We start from the raw sequence: 21,911 nt of genomic DNA, 5'->3' as shown, positions 1-21,911 counted from the left end.
CGCCCGGTTTTGCTCCCATCTCCATTACTAGGCCTGAATGCGGTCAGGGTACCATAGGGGTGCAGGAGGCTTCTGAGCCGTCAAGAAAAAAGGAAGCAACATGGGGGAAGCTCCAGACGGAACAGGCGCACAGCAGCCAAGATGGAGAACCGGCTGAGCTGACAACGCTCGGAGGTCCACGTTCCAGCTCCGCGGAAGGACTCCAGTCTGGGTTCACATTCGAATTTTCCACGCGGTTCGCGGCCGACAACTGCGAAGCCCCGCCCACCGCGATAGCCCCTCCCCTCCCCGTGACGCAAGGAGGAGGAGCCTCTGGGGTTCGCTTCGCCTCTGGGCAGACGACTTCCTGAGCTCCTCCTACGCACGCGCCGCTCGGGCACTCGCGTCGGCGCAGTTCGGCCCCAGTCGGGCGGTCCCCTCTCCCACCCCCCCTCCCTAGCAACAGCCTCCCGCTCCCTCCTCCGCCCCTCGGCCTGGTGTGCGCACGCGCATTCCTTCCGGGGTTCGCCCCTCCCTCCCCGTCACCCGTAACAACCACTCGAGCCCTCGCCGCGCCCCTCGGCGCTCCCGCCCCGGCCCCCGTCCCCGGAACCGGCGGTCTAGCGGCGGCAGCCGAGCCTGTGGCACGGCTCTCTCCCCGCGGAGCCGCCGGTATGAACGCATCCCGCCGCCCCGCGTCCCCGACCCGGTCCTTTTGACAAGAGGTAAGCGCGCGTCGTCGTGGAGAGCTAGGAGCGCTCCCGGGTTCCCGCCCCCGGCCGGGTCCCTCTGCCGAGGTGGCCGCGGGCGCTCGCTTTCTCCGGGACGGCAGAGCCGGCCGGGTCCTCAGCCGCCGCCGCCTCGATCCGACCCGCCCCCCTCCTCCGTCCAGCCCCGGCCTGCTGGGAGGCGCTCCCCCGGGGCCGACCCTGGGCTGATTTTCAAACACCAATCATCATGCAATAGAGGCAGCCCGGGCCTCCCGTGCCATTTGGCGGTGGTCAACTCCGGATGCCCGCGCGGGGCGTGGATCTGGATCAGGCTCCCCAAACCGGGAACCTGCCCGAATTCAGGGAGCTGGCGAGTCTTGTCACTTTGGGTAAGAGTTTCTTAATACAGGCATCACGCAGTGCTTGCATCCTCTCCCCTAACCGTCAGCACCTGGTAATCCTCTTCCTTTTATTTGGGAGATAACCCGAAAACTAATTTTCTCAATTAAAAAAATATAAACGATGATTAGATTCCCCAGCGAGCACCAGCATCGTAAGGTTTACGAGAGTGAGTGGAACGCGGTCTCCGCGCTCCAGGACGCGTCAGCGCCTGAATCAAGATTAATGAAGGCTTGAGTTTGGAGGAGAACCGAGGAGTTTGGCTCACGACCTTATGGTTTGAAGGCTGGGGAGTGTAAGATCATCTCACAGAGATGGAATCAGGAAAGGTGAATGGGGCATGCTTGAGGTCACCCAGAGTTACTAGCCTTTGTAGTTTTCCAACTGTTGGAAGGATGGTTTTCCAGCTTAACCTGCTTGCTTCTTCCTAGTGCTGTGCCCAGCAAACACGGAGCAGAGAAAGTTCCAGACCTGTTTAAAGTGTGTAAACATTGTAGAAGTGCAGCTATATAGATTGTAATTCTCTGAAATATATCAACATAGGTTTGTTGTTGTTGTTGTTGTTTCCAGCTGGAATTTGGGATAGTTAGGTGCTCGGTTTTGAACTTTTGAAGGTCTTTTTACACCATGTTCAGATAAAATAACATCTTTACTGATTGAACCTCAGCAGGACTCTAGGCCTCTCTGGGTTTTTCTTTTCTTTTTCCTTTTCTTTTGTTTTTCTCCCTCTCTTTTAAGTAGGTGAGCAAAGTGCTCTGGCTGTCTCTGAACACAAGGGTGTTTACAGAGAAAGCCACCCTTGCCAAGCCCTTGAGTGATTTTGTATGCAAAGGAGGGTTCCTTGACCTCAGACTGGAGCCTGTAATTGATTACCTTTGCAGGATCACAGCTTCGGGAGGTTGGAGCCCCTTTAGCTGAAGCTGGACAGCTTCCCTGCTATTTGGAGACCAAGTCTGAAATTGGATCATAGAGTTAGGAAACAGGAAGCAACAGAGGTTCCTTTTGAAACCAGTTCTTAAGTATTCCAAAATTTGAGAAACAGTGGTCCTGCTCCGTGTCTGGTGTCATTCCCCCCCACCCCACCCCAGGCCCATGTCAGCTGCTCCTCCCACCCCCGCTTTTTGTGTCATCCCCAAAGCTTATGTCTTAATATGTTACTATTTTTGTTTGGGTCCTTGTAGAAGTTGTTCAAGAGAACATAGTTAAATAATCGAATCCTTGAATCCTAGGATTTCATTGATGTGGAGGACTAGATGCGGGGGACAGAGGGCCCCCCTCAGACCAGTGTGGCTCCATTCTTCCATGTGGGCCTCCTCTGCATTTTCTTAATGCCTTGTTACCCCCCCCCCCCCGTCAGACTATCTTGTCTTGGCATACCGATGTTAGTCTTTGTAGTGTGTTCTTGGGATTATGACCTGTGGTGTTCTCTTTCGGATGTGGCGTGATACGCAAGTTTCGACTCACTTACTTTCTGTAATGTAGATATTTATTACACATATTTTTGTTTTTCAGGAGTAAGAAGATTGCTATTGAATTACAACCATGGTGCAGAAATACCAGTCCCCAGTGAGGGTGTATAAGCACCCCTTTGAGTTAATTATGGCTGTAAGTACCCCACGTTTCAGTTTACTCTGGCTTTTTAAGATTAAACGTGGGTGATCTGCAAATGCTCTTCTTTGTTATCATTGCTTCCTTTGCTCTGCTGTTTCTGTGTTTGTAACTTGTGCCCAGATTCTTCTATGGTTTTTAAAATACAAGCCTCCGAAGCTGCAGATCTGTACGTTTGTGCTGTTGCAATGTTTCTGGGGTAAAGGGTGCGAGCTTTCCTCGTTCTCCCTTGGAGAACACAGAAGTGGGATCCTGACCCAGTACTTCCTATGAATTTTGCTGGTTTTCTTTGTTCAAGTAACTGCGGACAGGGAGTGTGGTTTCTTCCATGTGATGCTTGTTTGGACGAGAACTGGTCCAGAGGGAAGTCACCTCTGGCGGTCTCAGGATTGAGTATTGTGTGATGGAGTTTTCCTACGTGTTAGTAAGCAGCGCTGCTACATAAGTTTTTCCACCAAATAATAAGTCCATGATCCAAACCCAGTTCCACAATGGGGTAGCTGAAGTGTTTATATGTCATCTGTCTGAGCTGGCTGACAACATTCACTAGGTTAAGAGACCGAGCCCTGCTTTCAGTCTCTTGTAAATGACCGCAGAGTGTTCCGTGTCGTTCCTTTCGTGTTACTGTTAAGGTGTGAGGCCCATATGGACATACATGTCATACTCAGGAGAGTGTACCTACCATGGAAATCACACTGGAGTGTATACCTGTGCCTTTAGCACCAAGCTCAGAGCATGCACCACTCAGCAGGGGATGAACTCTGCTTCAGTTGGGGCCCTGTGCCCATTTCTGTCAGAATGAGTGTCCCAGGCTGGCCTGGAACTTACAATCTTGCTGCCTCAGGCTTCCGAGTGCTGGGCACTCTAGCTGTACACTGATATTTCTGGCTGCTGCCCTCCTTCCTGCCCCTGGGTGACTGTTACCTGTTTCTGCTCTGTGGAAAAGCTCAGGAGCTCCTGTCCGTGGAGCTTCTCTGCAGTGTGCTCTGAGATTCAGTTAGATCAATAGCCTTGAAATGCAAAATAAAAACTAACATCCTCTCAAGGGAACATTGCTTGCTCTTTTCCCGATTGAAGTATTACCTGTTCACAGTGAAAGGGCCTCATGTAGCTGTGCAGTTGATGAGTTTTAACAATAGTCTCCAGCCCACGCCTGTTGGGGCAGGACATTTGCATTCTTGACCACAGACAGCTCCTTGTACAGCTTCTTTGTCAAGTGTAGGCCTTGGTTGTTGTTATGTGTGGGAGCTTTGGATCCTAAAAATAGTTTTGTATTTCCCCTAAATATTTTACGTGAATGATTAGAGAGAAGGATGCTCTTGTGTTTACTTGCTGGCTTGGCCTCTTGCCCCCCTCTCTTCTGTTTGCGTGCTGCCCCCGCCCTCCCCCAGACTTGAAGGGAGTTTTGTTAGAGGACGCATGTGATGTGGTAGGAATCACACAGAAGTTCAGGAATTCCTACTGGGCCAGGCTGGACCTGGTGCTGGAGGGTGGCTCTTGGCAGTGGTTGGCTGTCCCTGGACCTTCTCCCTGTGGGACCACCTAGCTCCACCACCCACTGACTCTGCCTACTCCCCCCCCCCTACTCCCCACCCCCCGCCTGCTGAATTGGCCACAGGCCTTCGGATCAGTTCAGCTCTGTGGCTTTCTTGTTGCAGCTTCAGCTTTTGAGCGGCCAGTTCTTGTCTCGTTTCCTTCTTCACATGTGGGAGAGAGAGAGAGACTGGACAGAGGCTGGGGTGTTGAGTGGGAAGTCACCTGACCTTTGTTCAGTCTGCAAGGCTGCTGAAGTCGGGGAGCACCTGTGTGGGGAGGCACCAGGATGGAGCTGACAGGTTATGTTGGCCAAAACTTTGTGTGAAAAAGCTTAATGTGGGCTGATAAGCTGGCTTAGCTCGGGGAGAGACCTGGCGTGAGTTGGCTTCTGCCCTCCACACCTGCGCTCTGGCAGCATCCTGCCCTTCTCCTAATAAATGTAAAGAAAGAGGTTTTTTTTTTTTTTTCCCAAAATCTTGCCGTGAGTCTGTGGTTAGAGGCAGAGGTTAGCCTCTTCTAGCCCTGGATTTCATAAAAAACTGTGTGGGTTGCTCAGTGTTCAGACTTCCTGATTCCCTTTATTGCTTTCAAAATTAGGAAGTTTGCTTTGCAAATTCTATGCATGACTTTTGCATAAACTCAAGTTGGTAGCCACCCCAGTTTTTAAAGTCAAGCTGCCTGTAAACTGCTTATGTTTTTGGCACTGGCTAACTTCCTCTGGGGTTGTTAATTTTTTTCTTAGGTGTGAAAATAAAATATATTTCCTTCCTCCTTCCAGAACTGGGGTTGTCTGTTGTCCAGTTTTATATAGTGCCACTCTCCCTTTCCTGCTGCGACGTCGAGGCAGAAGAGCCTCAGTGTTTACTTTGCTTTTTTGTTGTTGTTGTTTATTACTATTATTACTATTATTAATTGGTTTTTTCGAGACAGGGTTTCTCTGTGTAACAGCGCTGGCTGTCCTGGAACTCACTCTGTAGAGTTGTAGGCTGCCTGGCTTACTCAAAGATCTGCCAGCCTCTGCTATCCAAATTCTGGGACTAAAGGTGCATGCCCCATGCCCAGCTATTTTGTCTTATTATGGCAACCAGTGCTGTCCACTGTAGCTCAAAGGGGAGGGGAGCGCTGCCCAGTGCGTTGTGATCTCCCAGGCAAAGGCTGGGAGTAAGGAACTACACCAGTTACACCTTTGCTCCTGTGAAGCCAGGGTTTGTGACTGAGGCTTGCAGAGCATTGTCAGGGAGCATTGCCTAGCGAGACAGGAGTCACACTTTTTAACTGCATTTCTGTCGAGTTAATGAAAATTCACTGTTGGCTTGAGCGTCAACAACATTGAAAAAAATCTTGTTGAGGTTTCATTAGCTTATTTGAATTAAAAGTGGCATTTAAGCGAACAGAGCTGAAGTGATGGTCTTGACATTCCGAGTGTTTTAGTGAGTGGTTGGTTAGCCTAGAAATGGCTGTAGAGATGGAGAAAGGGCCAGCTTCCCACCCTGCTGGGGTGGGGGGCAGTTAATGGGGGGACATGAGAGTCTCGGGTTCAGCATTCATTTCATCGCCTGCGCTCCTGATAGTGTGCATCCCAGCGCATTTTATAATGGCTCTGGTCCTCGATGATGTCCACATCCTCAGGTTTCAGCCGGACACATTTCCTGGACTGGCTTTGTTCTTCTTGCTTGGCTCCCTTGCCTACACAAAGGGTTAATAGTCTCCTGGGAGGACCTGTGTGCTCCACAGATCAGGGGTCAGTACCAGGCAAAGGTTGACTTCCTGGGAGTGGGGGGGTGGCAGTGTTTTGCTTAGAAATTTTAGGATGAAGCACAGGTTTTAAAGCTTGGCCAGGTGTAGCGATGTGTGAAGAGAATCTCAAATTCATCCTGGACTGGGCACAGAATGAGACCCTGACTCAGAGATTTAGGTACTTCCTGAACTATGTTAAAGACCCTCTAGCTGGAAGGCTGGACGTGTGAGAGGGGAACTCCGAGGGGCACGGTATGAGAGCCTGGTATGTTTTTCTGGCAAGGACAGCTGTCCCCATGGACAGCTGAGATGTGTAATGGAAGGTCTCTGATGGCTTCTGCCCACCTCACACTCACAAATGTCCAGGCCTGCTCCTGCCCTGGCCTCCCTCCCCCTTTCCCTCCTGTCCACACCCCAGTTTCTCTGTCCCTGTTAGGACTGCTTGCCACAGAGCGCAGACACCCTGAAGATGGTGCCTTTGGGTCACACAGTTGATCCCCTCTGCCTATCAGTCCCAGCACCTGCCCAGTCTGAGCCCTTGTCCCTTTATCAGTGACCCAGTTATTCATTCATTTACCTCCTCAGTGTTTGAGCCCTACAGGGTTCCTGTGAACCCCACGGTTCAAGAGGTGATTTCCCACTGCCTGCTGCTCCTTCAGGGCCCTGCCTGTCTGTGTCCGGCCCTTTAAGATCGTTATGTTCTGGCATGGTCTGTGAGCCCGGTGCCTCTGCCCCTCCGTGTCTTTTTATATTCCCTTGCCTCACGTGTTTGCCTTCCCCATCTGTCTCTTCAGATCTTGTTCAGCGTGTCCTGCCCTGCTTCCCTGAAGCCTCTCAAGGCATGCCTCCTGTTCCCTTCCCTTCCCCCGGTTTCTTTTTTTCTCCGCTGCTGAGGGATGAACCCAGGCCGCACGCACCCTGGGCACGTGCCCTGCTGCCGAGTCTCACCCACACTTCCGACTTGTACTTAGTGTTATGTCAGCATTAGGCACTTGGCTTGTGATTGCATTTGCTTTGCAAAGCTGCTGAGTGTTCCTCAGAGCGGGGTGTCACTGATGTTTCCCTTGGTCTGAAAGTGGCCTGAGTAACAGATTTCTGCTTGTTCCCCTGTACCCTGAGGACGAGGCTCTGCCTGGATTTGGTGGGAACTCAGATCTGAACCGCAACTGTGACCTGTTCTCATAGGCGTTTGTTTTCTCTGTGAGAGAGGAACAGTGGTCCTTAGGTTGTCCAAGGTGTCCCTAAAGAAGGCCTCCATCTCCAGAGTAGCTGAGATTATAGGGCTGCATCCCCATGCCTAGCTAGAGTTAATTTCTGCTCTTACAAATGAGCACATTGCTCCACAGGGGACTGTCTTAAATCACCCATGCAGCCCAGTTCTAGAGGAGAACGCTCCTTTCCCTCTGATGGTGTCGAGGATTCCAGTGGGTTGTTTGGAGGGTGTACTGTGCTCTCTGATGAAGTTGCATACCATGCTCTATTGCTGTTAAAAGTGGGCCATTCTAGTTTGTATGTGGGGAGCTAGGCCTTCCCCACCTTTACCCCACCCCTTTGCACTCCAAGTCAAGTCATGTTTACTGTAGGGGGCACATTGTGAGTGCTAGTATTTTTGTAGAGAAATGAGGCAGGATCAGATTTAACTCCAACAACAAAATGAAACAAAAAAACTCGCCAAACATTGCATTATGAAAACTGTCAGGGATACACAAATAAAGAGAATCATAGATTGCCATGTACCCATCACCCAGTTCCTAAGTGTCATCATCTCCAGTGAGTTTCTACTGTTCTCTTTGGTATTCAGAATCAGAATGCTTGTGTATCAGTAAGTATTTCTCCAGCTTTAAATAGAACCATGTTACAGTGCAGTCAGTAGCCCTCCCTCCTCGACATCACAGATTCTACCTCCTTTTCAGTTACTTAAAAGAAAATGGTTCTAGGGCTTCAGTGGTTCTCCACCTGTGGGTCTCAACCCCTTTGGGGTCTCCTATCAGCTATCCTGCATATCAGATATTTACATTATGATTCATAATAGCAAAATTACTGTTATGAATTAGCAATGGAGTAATTTTATGATTGGGAGCCACCACGACACAAAGAACCGTATTAAAGGGTCATAGCCCTAGGAAGGTTGAGAATCACTGACTTACTTGCCTCCTGTTTCCAGTAGAATGGTTTGCATTTGGGTGCCTGTCTCTCGGTCCCTATCCATACCCTGTTCACAGCTCCTTTCCACCTTGTTTGCATTCTGTCTCTGATTTGCTAGAGAAACTGGGTCTTAACCCAGGAGGCAGAGAGGGCCCAGCCTGAATCCAGTCATTTAAGTCCTCCAAAGACAGTGTGCGTGTGTGTGTGTGTGTGTGTGTAAAATGTGCATTAAAACCACCGTTCCTGTTCATTCCCTTGCTGCGTGCTGATGCTATGGATGTGCACACCAGGCACCCAGTCTTCAGGTTAAACTGAGCTGTCCTATTTACAGTTTCTTTCTGACCCAGTGACTTGGGTGCATGCATGTGCTCAGCGCCATAGCTTTATCGGCACAGTTTCTATGGAGTGTATTCAGGAAGCTCGTGGGGAAAGGCTGGTCTGTGGGAGGTGGGTGTGATCAGGCGTCCGCTTGTGCCGTTTTCCACACTTCTTTCCTTCCAGCTCTTATGGACCTGACTCTTTTTTTTTTAAAAATATTTATTTATTTATTATGCATACAATATTCTGTCTGCATGTATGCCTGAAGGCCAGAAGAGGGCACCAGACCTCATTACAGATGGTTGTGAGCCACCATGTGGTTGCTGGGAATTGAACTCAGGACCTTTGGAAGAGCAGGCAATGCTCTTAACCTCTGAGCCATCTCTCCAGGACCATCATCCATCCTGGACCTGACTCTTGAATAGAGAGCCAGGTGAGAGTGGGCTGACAGCTGTTACAGTCGGCCTGGACTTCTTGTGTGTTTCTGTGGTGCTGTGGTAAATGTAACATGGCAGATACCGCCTGTCCTCCTTGGAAAGGGCTGCTTGGGGCCTTGGGTGGCAGTCTTTTCTCTTAAGGGAAATTGTATGCAGTTCCTGGAAGTCCCAGCTACTGAGGAAGCTGATGCAGGATACCGATGATACCAAGTAGGATCTCTTAAGGCTGGAATTTGACCAGACTGGGCAACATAGTGAGAGCTTGCTTAGAGGAGGGGAGGGAAGGAAGGGGAAAAGCTGCTTTTTGTCTGTCTGTCTGTCTTTCACAGATGTATGCTGCCCTGTTTGCACCCAGGGTTTGGACAGTTACTAAAGTCCATCTTGCTCTTTATCCTGGATATGTACTAAACAGCTTTGTCTTAAGAATAAATCAGTCCTGGCAAGAATGCTGGTGTCTCTACGCGACTTCTACTTCTGGGAACAGGCGATTTTATCTTTTTCCTGGGAATTGAACTGCACTGAGCTGCATCCCAACCCTTGGTCCTGGAAGCTGTGACAGGGGTCACCTTGAAGCATCTTTTGGTCAGATGTGTTTGTGATTTACACTTGGGTCATGTCCCAAGAGACTGATGCAGATCGGAGTTTGTGTTCAGGCTGAGATCGGTGGTTTCTGTCGCTGCCTGAGAAACATGCTCACCACACAACACACTGCTTCTCTGTTCTCTGCTGGGCACAAGGTTTGTTTTAAGTAACATTCTTGACTCAGTGAGTGTAATCTGATCCTTATAGAAAGATCTGAGTCTGAGAAGTTATTAGTGACTCTGTTCCTCAGTAGCTGATATTCTGTGATGCCAGTTTTCCTAATCACGAAATGCGTGTTTCTCTTCTTGCCTGTGCATATTTTAAAGCCAAGGCCAGAGCTAAAAGTTGCAGGTGCATATATTCAGAAGTAAGTTGATATGAGGATAATGGGATGCTGCAGCATTGCACCGAGACCCCGCCACCTGCGTTTTCACTGGTTAACAGCACTGTTTAGAACACCAAGCCAATCAACCTTCCTTTCTTCCTTCTTTTCATCCTTCCCTCTTTCCTCTCCTCCCTCCCTCCCTCTTTCCTTCCTTCTTCCTTCCTTCCTTTCTGATTTTTTGAGACAGGGTTTCTCTGTAACTTTGGAGCCTGTCCTGGAACTTGCTCTGTAGACCAGGCTGGCCTTAAACCCACAGAGATCTGCCTGCCTCTACTTCTACTAGTGCTGAGATTAAAGGCGTGCACCACCACTGCCCAGCTTAATTTCATTCAAGACTGGATAATATAATCCATTGTGTGTATACACATCCATTTATTCATTGATGAACATTTTGGTTGTTTCTTTTGGCTATGAGATATAATGTACATTTTAAACATTTTTAAAAAGATATATTTATTTGTTATGTATACAGTATTCTCAGTATTCTGTCTGCATGTATGCTTGCAGGCCAGAAGAGGGCACCAAATCTCATTACAGATGGTTATGAGCCACCATGTGGTTGCTGGGAATTAAACTCAGGACCATTGGAGGAGCAGACAGTGCTCTTAACCACTGAGCCATCTCTCCAGCCCCATTTTAAACATTTTTAAAATTTTACGCTGTGTCTCTAATGTGTGGAAGTGAGAGGACAATTGGCAGAAGTTTATTTTTTCCTTATACCGTGAGGTTCCAGGGAATATCCCCTTGTTCAAATCCTTTACCGTCTGAGTTACCTCGCTATCCCCAGTTCAAATCCTTTACCCTCTGAGTTATCTCGCTAGCCCCCACACTGTTCTTTTTGGTTTTGTTTAGATTTATTGTTATTTTATGTGTCTGAGTGTTCATCTGCATGTATGTATGTGTACCACGTGTGTGCCTGGTGCCTGTAGAGTCCTAGAGTATCAGATCCCTTGAAATGGAGTTGTGGCTGTTGTAAGCCACTGTGTGGGTGCTGTGAACCAAACCGGGTCTTCTACAAGACAGCAAGTGCTCTTGCCCGCTGGACATCTCTCCAGCCCACATTGTACATTTTAAAGACAATTTTTACTGTAATAATAATCAAAAATAGTAATAATTGCATTCCTCCCCAGGTATGTTGTTTGTTTGAGGACAGGGTCTTGCTCTGCAACCTCAAGTTCATGATTCTCCTGCCGTGGTTCCTTGAGCTCTAGAGTTACAGTGTGTGCAAGGAAGCCCAGCCCCAGCCCAGCCCGGGCTTCCCCTCAGTCAGCCATTCAAGGGCAGGTGTGATTACATCTCAGCTCATCCAGGATGACAGCTCTCCTCCATAAGGAGAACTGGGGACCACAGTCATCAAACAGTGGCTTTCCACAGGTGGCCCTGCCCCTCGAGGGTTGGTGACTTCCTGTCTTCTGAGACTTAAGCCTGAGCCCCGCAGACTCTGCAATCGGCAGACCGGATGGATAGCAGTGTCTGTAGGAACTTTGCCTCACCTCCACCAGCCCCGGCCCTGGCCTGCTGACTCCACACAGCTTTGATTCTGGTTCATGACACCAGATAATATTTCCATAGCTCACTGCATTCTTTTATGTGGGCAAACACATGACATTTTTAAAGCTGACAGCTGCAATTCCCTGGAACACCAAATGCTTTTCTGAAGGCCATGGATTATCTTTTACACTGTGAAAAGTCAAGCAGCTCTGCCAAGTGGATGGGTGGAACTTGACTTGAAGGGCTCCACGGAACTGTTGGAAGTGCATTTATATTGGTTTGTTCTCTTTTATTCCATTTCATCTTTTCTTTTTTGACACAGCCTCTCTCACTCATGCTGACCTCCATCTCAGTATAAGAGAGGATGACCTTTAGATCCCCATTGAACTTTCTGCCTCCTCCTCTCAATACTAAAATTATAAAATTATAGGCATGTGCCACGCACCTGGTGTACAAGGCTCTGGACTGAGTCCAGGGCTTCCTACAGGCTGGGAAGCCAGGAGAGTAACCTCCCCATTGAGCTGCCCCCAGCCCCAGTGGCCTTGGGTTCTCTAATGGGGGCTGGTTAGTGCTGGGCTTTTACTTTGATAATCGAGGAGTGTGCATCAACATACAGAGATCTTCTGCTTTCCACATGTGTGGCAGGTGCCGTCAGGCAGCAGTGGTCTGCTTCGTTTAATTTTCTGTGAGCAGCAGATAACGGTCTTGCCATAGCCGAGTGCTATGGGTTACTTCGTGGGCCTGAGCTGCAGGAGTGAGGGTTTAAGCGGAGGGAAGGGGTGGGAGCAGCAGTCCGCAGCCCGCTGAACAGAGAGAGCTAGAGATAGTGTCTTCTACCAGGGAGCAGCTGGGCCTGCACGGTCTGTGTCCCAGTTACCATGCCCAGCTGGATGTGTGCTGCTAACTTCAAGTTTGCCCTTGTGTAAGGTGCCCCTGCCCCCCCACCCAGGTTTCCTTATGTGATTGTTTTTGATGCAGGCTCTGGCTATGTTGGCCAGCTTAACTCAAACTCCTGGCTGAAGCCATCCTCCCACCGCAGTCTCCTTGAGTGACTGGGAGCGCAGGTGCCAGTACAGTGGGCTTCTGGTACGCTGTACCCATTTAAACGACATCATAATAAAACAACTGCTCAGCACGCGGGATCGAAGGACTAGTCTGTCTACACGGGGTTGTTATCCTGGAGTAAGGGTGGTATGCTCCTGTAATCTCAGCACTTGGGATGTGAAGATGGAGCCTCTGAAACCAGTCTGGGTACACGCTAATACTCCCATCAGCAGGAACATACCCTGGGCACAGAGGTGTCGCTTTACTCTCAGGAACCCACATCGGCCAGTGTGGTGACCCTTCTGTCCCTTTGGTGCAGCACTTGGCTGCTGTGGTTCCCTGAGGTTGCTGTACTAGGAAGTTGACTTCTCAGAGCATGTAGCCCAGGCTGGCTTCAACTTTATGGCCTTTCTGCTTCAGATTCCAGAATGCTGGGGTTACAGGTGCGAGCCAGCACACATAGCTCAAATGCTTAGAACTTGAAGAAACTTAGAGAATATCAATTCTGTAGCAGTAAGGCCCAGGAGGACCGTGTGCCATGGGGGGTGGGAAGTGGTTCCGCGCAGCCCAATAGACCACCTTCTGGAGAGGTGACACAGCTCATTGCTCTGTGCTGGTTCGCAGGTGTGCAGTGGGCAGCAGAGCCATCGCCACAGGCTGTCTGACGAGGCCATCTGGCTTGGCCTAGAGACCAGCCTGGCCTCCTGTGTGGCTGACAGGGAGCCTGCTGCTGAACCAGCTTTTGCAAAGCAAAGAGAAAAGATCTGGGAATATGAGGCAGCATGGGAGCATGCTGCCGCGCCACGTTACTGCTCAGGCTGCGCACATGAGTGAGGTTTGAAACTACCCTCCGAGGGCTGCCCCAGCCTGGTGTGGGCTGACTGTGTGCTGCAGACCAGAGCGAGCCCTTTGTACACACAGCCCGAGCCCTCCTCCAGCCCTTTAGATGTTGGGCAGCATTCAGTTGCCCAGGGGCCAGTCTGCAGTCTTGCTTTGGGAAACTTGAGCTGGGCAGTGGTGGCGCGGAGTGCGAGGCAGGTGGATCTCTGAGTTCAAGGCCAGCCTGACCTACAGAGCAAGTTCCAGGACAGCAGAGCTGTTACACAGAGAAATCTTGTCTCGAAAAACCGAGAAAGCGTTCCCCCTTTTCTTTCCTTGGTCTCTTTTCCCCAGATTCCTCCAGGCTTACCTGTGCCCTGCTGTGCCAGTCAGTGACCTCCTTCCTCAGTGTCCCACCTGGTGTTTGATGGCCCCTGGCTTTCTGTTTTCTAGGTGGTGCAGCATATGCCAGTCAAGGGCTTCGGAAGTTTCAGGCTCTGATTTGCCTGTCCTTACCTTCCAGTTAATCTTCAAACGGCAGGCCTTGGAGGAGGGCCGCTGAGTGGCTTATGTGATGGTAGAGGGGGAGGGATGGAAGTAGAAGTCATGAAGACAGCAGGAGCCATAATGCTGCTGCTGGGGTCAAGTCTCTAGTACCAAGTTGTGCAAGATTGCCCAGAAGGCTTTTGTCTTGAGAACAGTAGCAGACTCAGTGGGGCTCTGGGAACCCAGGCTAAAGTGGACACTTATTCAGGCCACCCCAGAGCCCAGTTCCCAACATGAGTCCAGACTGTTTCTTCATTGTGTGGGGAAATGTTAGTACCATCAGCAACAGGCCTGCTTCAGGGTGGCCTGTATTAGGGGCACATTCTAGAGGGCACCCCATCACTCAGAATCCTGGGCTGTGTATTCTGAAAGCTCTCCCTGCCCCCTTCACCTTCAGGGCTGTGTCTGTGCGTCAGCAACAGTGGCCTGCACCAGCTCATCGTCAGGCTCAGCCCTTGCTGTGTTCAGTGCTATGAAGGCAAAGTTCTGGTCTCAGTGCTGAATGAACAAGATACTGTGTCCTGGCTTCTGATAGGGGGAGAGACCAAGATGCTGATGATGTTCACATCTGGTTTCTTTTCTTACGGTTGGCGAATTATATATTAAAATAACGGTTTCCAATAAAGCCTCATGAGTTTTACATCTTACACTTAGGATCATGGGGAGATCATTGCCGTGTGAATTTGGTGACCACAGGTTTTTATGTGGTGTATTTTCAGAGAACGGCTGAATGACATCCTTAGTTTGGTCAGATCCAGTGTTTTTACCCTGAAATCTCAGCTATTCTGGAGACTTGAGGCAGGAGATTTGCAAGTTCCAGGTTATCGTAGGAAACTTATGGAGACCTGGTTTCCAGATAAACAATAGAGAAAGAGTGGGGTATAGTGCCATAATGAAGTGCTTGCCTGGCGTGTGGGAAACCTGTCCAACATGCAGCACTCCAGGGAGGGATCCCCAAAGTACAGCTTTAGCTTTACTTTTTTGTCGGTAGACTTTGAAAGGCTCTCCTTGCTCTGCAGAGCTCCGTTGGCTCCCTGCTTCCTTCCCTGGGGAAGTTAGCCTGCAGTCATAGCATACTGTGCTGGGACCCTGTCCTGGGGCAGGGTTGAAAACACGAGGTATTTTTTTAATCTTTCAGTAGTGCTTTGAGTTGAGGAAGATAAAGCGGCAGCTCAGTTAGCAGTCAACTTTCCCAGGACACTGTGGGTGTGCCCTCTCGTGTGAGTGCACGCCCGTGTGTGTGCACGCCCGTGTGTGTGTGCGCACGTGTGTGTGCGCGTGTGTGCGTGTGTGTGTGTGTGCACGCCCGTGTGTGTGCGCGTGTGTGCATGTGTGCATACGCGCGCGCAGTCCTGATGCCAAGCCTTCTCTTGTAGTTTGAAATGGTGTCTCTCTGTCCTGGGGAGAATTGAGCAGGGTCCAAGTCCCAGAAGAAATTGCTGTACTTCCTCACTTTAAAACGCAAAGGTGGTCGGAGCTCACCTTTAATCCCAGCACTCAGGAGGTCCAGGCAAGCAGGTTTCTGAGATCTACGATTCGTAACAACAAAATTCAGATATGAAGTAGCAATGAAACAATTTTATGATCAGGGAGTCACTACACCATGAGGAACTGTATTGAAGGGTCCCAGTGTTAGGAAGGTTAAGGACCCGGCCCTGGAGCCTCCATTGAGTCTCCCTCCTCGTCCTGTGCTTTCCCCACTAGTGTCCTGTGTGGTGTGGTTCTTGCTGATGAAGCCTGATGACTTAGAGTCTGCTCAGACCCAGACTTCCTCCCCCAGGCACTCTACTGTGTGCCTCTGGGCCTGGTGCACACTTAACTGTCAGGAATCTGCCATTTAAAGTGAAATAGAAGCATTTCTCCTTTCAACCTCAGTATAGTGCTTCTTGAAATGTTGCTCAAATAACTTAATAAATGGTGTGCGTCCCACCTTGACTCAAGTGTTTTGTCTTACGGTAATAAAGGGGCTGGGACCCTGCCACAGAGCTCTGTGTAAGAGTAGATAGAGATCATAACCCAGAGAAGCCAGCCAGGAACATCAGGAGTAGTTACTTCAGGACTAAACAGGTACAAGGTGCGACATCTTCAGGCTGTGCCTGCCATGCCAGTCTTGAACTGTTCAGACAGCAAGGGGCTCATAAATGAGGACACACCTGAGTTTTCTAATTAAAATGGAAAAGCAGAAGATGTAGTTAGCCAGACGTGCTTGGTTATACCTTCAATTTTAATCAGTAGCTCCCTTCAGTCTGTTACTGTTAGGAACATTTCTTGGTGGTCTTACCTGGGAATTCTTTTTTTATAAGATTAAAAAAAAATACATCTGGGGCTGGAGAGATGACTCAGAGGTTAAGAGCATTCCATTGACTGTTCTTCCAGAGGCCCTGAGTTCCATTCCCAGCAACCACATGATGGCCCACAGCCAGCTATAATGAGATCTGATGCTTTTCTCTGGTCTTTAGGCAGAAACATGCAGACAGAGCACTGTATACATAATAAGTAAATCTTTTTGAAAAATTATGCCTCTGTATGATTGCCTACATGAATTCATGAACACATATGTGCCTGCCTGGTACCTGTGGCCAGATCCTCTGAAACTGAAGTTATTGATGGCTGTGAGCTGCCATGTTGGAGCTGGGAACTGACCCTAGGTCCTCTGCAAGAGCAGCCAACGTTCTGCATCACGGAGCCATCTCTGGCCCTTGCCAGAACTATTTCTGGATGTGAGGTCAGTCCGGCTGTAGCACCTGTCACCATTGCGAGCTAGGGTTAGTTTGGCTGTTCAGGCTCTCTAGTCTGCTGTCCCCTTCCTCCTACACTGCTCCATGCTGGAGAGGACAGTCTTCACCAAACAGGGGAGGGCTGGTCTTCCATCAGGGGCGTAGCTGCACTCCCCTGCTAGAACTGCCTAACAAGTTCTCAGGAGTGCAAGTATTTCAAGACGAACTATCTAGATGCCCTTGTTAAATCAAGGCTTTAACTGTCGAGTTAATTGATCCTTATTCAGTTCAACCAGAAGCTGCAGAGCAGTCTCCTGCACACAGCCGTCCTAAGCAGATCTGCGTGGTGCTTGTCAGCAGGACTCAGGGTGGGCAGGAGATCAGGCTTGGCTGCATTGCAATTCTGCCCCCCCTCCCCCTCTCCCCAAAAAATAAACAGGCATAGTGACTTTGTTATCCCAGCACTCAGGCTGAAGCAGGAGGATTGCCACAAGTTTGAGGTCAGACTGGATTTCTCTGTGTAACAGCTGTCCAGGACCTCGAGTTATGAACCAGACTGGCCTCGAACTCACAGAGATCTGCCTGTCTCTGTCCCTGTCCCCGTCCTTCCATCCTGTCCCCGCGCCCACTCCAGCACCCCTCCAGTTCGCACTGTGAACCACCAAGCCCCTGGCCCCCAGCACATTCACATTTTAGTGAAAACTTTTGGCGGGGGGGGGGGGGGGGCATGCCCCTGCCTTCCCGGGGCAGCCTTGTTGGTTGAACATAGGACTTTTCTAAACTACATCTCCTGAGGTGTTCTTGTCAGCACCATAGCCTTTGTGTTTCTCTAGGATGAAGCTCACATTTAAACTTCACATAGGTTTCATTTTAGAGAAAATGGTTTGGGGCAATGGCTTGGTTTCTGTCAAGGTTTTATATGCATGTCTTAGTTTTCCTCTAGGACTGATGATGACGCAAGGGGCCACTGTAGTCACCTAGCCAACTCTATATGTGTTTTATAGTTGTGAGTTCGGCGGTGTAGAGTTGAGCTCGGAAATATGGCTGTTCAGACTGGGCTGCGTAGTGAGGTGTGCCATAACTAATTAGGTTAGAACTTTCAAAGATGCTCAAGTTTTTAGAATTTTAGTTTCTTTAAATGTATTATTAAGTATGAGCACAATGTTGAGTGTGGGCTTAGCAGTCTGTCACAAGAGAATCAAGAGTTTGAGGCAAGCCTGGGCTACATAGTGAGCCTGAGTGTGAGCAATCAGCAGCCCTGTGACTTGGAACCTGGATTTGTTAGCACAGTGTCTTGACGTGAAGTCCTGCTGGCCCAGCACTCTGTGTAGATTAGACAGACTGCCCTCCGACTCAGAGATCTCCTGCCTCTGTCTCCCAAGTGCCACCGAGCCTGGAAAGAGGTACATTTTTCTAGTGGCTTTCTGTCAGGGACACACAAGCATATAGAAGAATGAGGTGTGACCTAAAGCAGTTTTCCCTGGGGAGCTGTCTGTGTCAGTATCTAGAACTGGGTGGCCATAGGCCTTCAACCCTCCCCAGTGGCCCTGGGTCAAACCTAGGGCCTCACTCTTAGGCAAGCTCTGCTTCTGGGTGGCCCCTGCAGCCCATGCTTTTGAGTTGCAGAAACCTTTGTGGCCCCTCAGCAAACCATGTTTGGTGCAGAAATCTGAAAATCTCCTCTGGAGTTCTGCTGCCTGCCTCCGTATTGTCATTCCCGACAAGGGGACTGGGTCTTTGGTCAGTCTGCCTCTCTTGAGTGTGTCCAGTGTTTCTTTGTTGGTGGCATTGGGTAGGTTACAGTGTAGATTATTTACTTACTGGTTTTCCCCCAGGGTTGACCTGTCTGATAATCAGTTTTTGTTCATACATGGTGCCCCAGAACATCTCAGTTGTCCAGAAAACAGCTAGCTTAGTTTGTTAGCCAAATTGGGTGTGAACACAGCTCTTTTTGGGGTGGGGTGGGGCTGTTCTTTAAACAGAATTTCTTTGAAATAAGTTTCCTGGCACTGTGCAGCACTCAGCTCATTAATTCCAAGTCGATCCGCCTTCACTAAACACGGTTTTCTTTAGCACAGTGCTAGCTTTTCATATGTCAACATCGGATCCAGAAGTTGGTTAAGGGCTGAAAGCTCTGTACCACCTCCTGAGCTGCCGCTCAGAACCCTGTGAAAGGGGAAGAGTGGGTGTGGAGGTGGGAGGGAGAATTCCCCAGGAGGCAGCTCCTTCTGGGCTAGGCAAGCTGATAAGGCCCTGGTGTTTTTATTATTGCTGCCCTAAACACAGTGTGCAAATGGTCGCAATGGCTTCCTCTTTCCCAAGCCAGTCTTCCTTTAAAGGAGCCTCAGAGAATTTCTTCCCTCTGCAGAAGTGATCTGTGTTACGTGGTTCTTCCCAGTCGTCCTGACTTTCATGTTGCTAAGTGCTGGGTGTGCCATGGAGACTGGTAGGGGCAGCTCTGTGGCCTGCCGATGCCCTCTGGCTCCTATGTGGCCCTTGGGGTAGAATGGAGCTTTGGCAGTAGGCAGCTTCCTGTGCAGCCTCCATGTCCAGCCTGTGAGCTGGAGAAGATGGAGACGTTGAGAGGTTCTGCCCTGCTGTCCTGCTGGGGCTGGGATTCTGACAAGCACAGGTGTGTTTTCATGTGTACTGTATGAGATTGCTGCATTTAACCAGTCACATGAAAGACAGGGGCATCCTGGGTAGTAGTGTCTTCCCCTCCCTCCCTCCCTCCCTCCCTCCTTCCCTCCCTCCCTCCTTCCCTCCCTCCTTCTCTTCTTCCTTCCTTCTTTCTTTCCTTAAGAAAAGAAAGAAAAAAGACAAACGATGCCCAGGCTGGAGACCTTACTGAGTGCATATACAGCCACCAAGCTACGCCCTAACCCTGGTGTCTGGGATTTTTGTTTTTAATTTGAGATGCTGGCGAATAGAACCTAGGGCCTCATGTTTACTGTGAAGGTACTTTCCTCTAAACTGTATCCTCAGACCCATTTTTATGTTTAATTTTGCCTTAGGGTCTCACTAAGTTGCTCAGGCTCACCTTGGACTTGTGGTCCTCCTGCCTCAGCCTCCTTGTGCCTGGTGTTACCTAGCAGGCAGGCTCCTGACTCCTCAGTTGTATTAGCATGTGCACACGCTGGCTTGGTGTGATACAGTTTCCTTCTATAGACACCAGTTTGTTTTAGACATGTCTATTGTTGTCTTTTAAGACGTTGACATTTTGTTTCATTTTTATAAGTTTTATTTTATGTGTCTTAGTGTTTTGCCTACATATATATATCTGCTCACCACATGTGTGAAGTCCCTGCAGAGATTAGAAGAAGGTACCAGATCCCCTGGAACTAAAGTTACAGATGGCTGTGAGCTTCCATGTAGGTTCTGGAAACCAAACCGAAGTCCTCTGCAAAAGCAGCCAGTGCTCTTAACCACTGGGCCATCTCTCTCTAGCTCCATGATTTTTCCTTTAAAAAAAATATAGAATTTTTTAGAATTAGGATTTTGTTAAGTATTTTTCTTAAACGAACCTCTCCACCGACACAAATAATCCCAGTCAGACCAAATTAAAAGACACCCATGTTTAATAGATGACCTTACTCCTGGGTGGCCCCGGGAAAACATGGAGAGGGGAAGAAAGAGAAGGGGAGACCACATGTTCATTCTCTGGGGGCAGTTTAAATAGCCTGTGGGAGTGGTCTTGACCTTCCTTAGGGAGGGGTCACCCTTTGGTGCTTCCTTGGAGGTGGAGTGTGGACTGAGGCAACTCCCAGGGGAGGGAGCTTAGGCCAGGGGCAGGGGTGAGGCCTCCAGGCAAACGATCCAGATGCTTTGTGGAAGGGGTGTTAGGGAGCTGAGGTGATGCTTCCCACCAAGCAGATTTCTCTTGACGTTTGCTCATGGGCAGTGGCGGGTTGAACTGTCTCTTGAGTACTGCTGGGGTCCTGCGCGTACGGTTGGATCCCGTCGTTGCTCCTTGCCTCCCTTAGGATAGAGGCAGGGGAATAGTTTCAGTGACGCCGGCTTGCATCTGTCTTCAGCCCACTTATCCACTAGGATGGAGCTAGTTAAGAGTCTCCAGAGAGACCGAATCCACACCACCCTTCCCAGCCTCCTTTCCCATAGCCCTCCCGGAAGTCAGTTTCCTGTGCTCACAGTGTTCGGGATTCATTGGCCATGCTGAATGAGAAACAAAGGCAGGAGTCGTTGGCTTGTGTAGGAAACTCTTATTACATAATGTAAAAGTCTGCTTATTAACAAGACCTCGTTTCAGGCATTGAGGTTCTCATTTTCATGGGAATAAAAAGAGAAGCAGGATTTGGTCCCTGCCCTGTGGCTGGTTTGCCCAATCTGTCAGGATGGAAGGAGCTGAGGGGGAGGAGCTCGGGCGAGCACACAGAGAGAGGCTCTGCACCCATTAGCCTCTTCTGAGCCTGAGAGCGTAGGTACCACCTGGTTGGTCACCTAACGGTACAAGGGAGGGTCTCTGCCATGTGAGACTGCACAGGTGGGTGACTTCTAGGAATGGAAGGGCTTCAGTGTGGTTTCTGTTCCAGGCTCCATCACGTGGACTTCACTCAGCTTCAAGATGGCAGTGGTAAGGCCAGGCGTATGGTGCACACCTTAGAGCCTAGCACTCGGGAGATAGAGGCAGGCGGGCAGGCGGGTCTCTATGAGTCTGGCCATATAGAAAGACCCTGATCAAAATAAAATAGAAGAAAGACCCTGTCTCAACTGCCACCTACTCAAAAAAAAAAAAAAAAAAAAAAAAAAGGTGTGTTTTGAAAGTGGCTATTTAAATGTTGACAAAGAGCCTCCTCCCTCTGCCGTTTCTGGGTAGTAGGTTCCTAGTGTGCTCTTTAAGAGCTGTAGTTTGACAGAAAAACCCTGTCTCGAAAAACAATAAAGCAAAAACAATACAAACAAAAAAGAAGAGCTTGGAACCTCGTGTCCTTAGTTTCTTGGTGTGTCAGTGGTAGACTGTGCAAGGCCCGCTCCCAGCCCCTCTTCCCTCTCTCCCTCCTTTCTTTTTTCACTTTTTTGAGACAGGGTTTCTCTGTGTATCCCTGGCTATCCTGGAACTCGCTCTGTAGACCAGACTGGCCTTGAACTCACAGAGATCCGCCTGCCTCTGCCTCCCTAGTGCTGGGATGAGCCGCTGACACTGCCCGGCCCCAGCCCCATTTCTAGAGCAGGGCTTTCAGCATCGCTGGGAGCCGAGCATGGCAGCTTTTCCCTAAACCCCTCGCTCACTCAGTCGGGGCCTCCTGAGTTATGTCTGCGGAGTGATCTGAGCAGGTAAACAAACTCCCAGATGCTGTTTGTGGTGTCATGTGCACAGAGAGACAGTTCTGTGTGACATGTGAGATTCTGGCTGTCATGAAGCTCAGGGTGCATTTGAGTGGAGGAGAGAAAGAGCCCATGTGAAGCTAGACCTGTAAGCACTGCAGTGCCACGTGCCGGC

The 21,911-nt window shown here is 49.6% G+C and overlaps 1 protein-coding gene across 5 annotated transcripts in view; it reads left to right on the top strand.

Annotated features, from left to right (window-relative positions):
• The first annotated feature begins 549 nt into the window (after positions 1-549).
• Sec14l1 (SEC14 like lipid binding 1) overlaps positions 550-21,911 on the top strand; it is a 43,095-nt gene continuing 21,733 nt past the window's right edge. For 3 of the 5 annotated variants that reach the window (XM_048451907.3, XM_048451909.3, XM_085696088.2), the window contains exons 1-2: positions 550-704; positions 2,601-2,693. In XM_048451907.3, coding sequence (XP_048307864.3) covers positions 2,631-2,693 — 63 coding nt within the window. In that variant the 5' untranslated portion in view covers positions 550-704; positions 2,601-2,630. Of the gene's footprint in view, positions 705-933; positions 1,079-1,398; positions 1,418-2,600; positions 2,694-21,911 lie in introns of those variants that run through there. The other 2 variants (XM_048451908.3, XM_085696087.2) reach the window with 2 other exon arrangements.

The sequence above is a fragment of the Myodes glareolus genome, chromosome 9 (assembly GCF_982192425.1).
Source record: "Myodes glareolus chromosome 9, mMyoGla1.1, whole genome shotgun sequence".
NCBI lineage: Eukaryota > Metazoa > Chordata > Mammalia > Rodentia > Cricetidae > Myodes > Myodes glareolus.
Note: the sequence above shows the minus strand (reverse complement) of the source record. Positions and strands in the feature narration are given on the sequence as shown.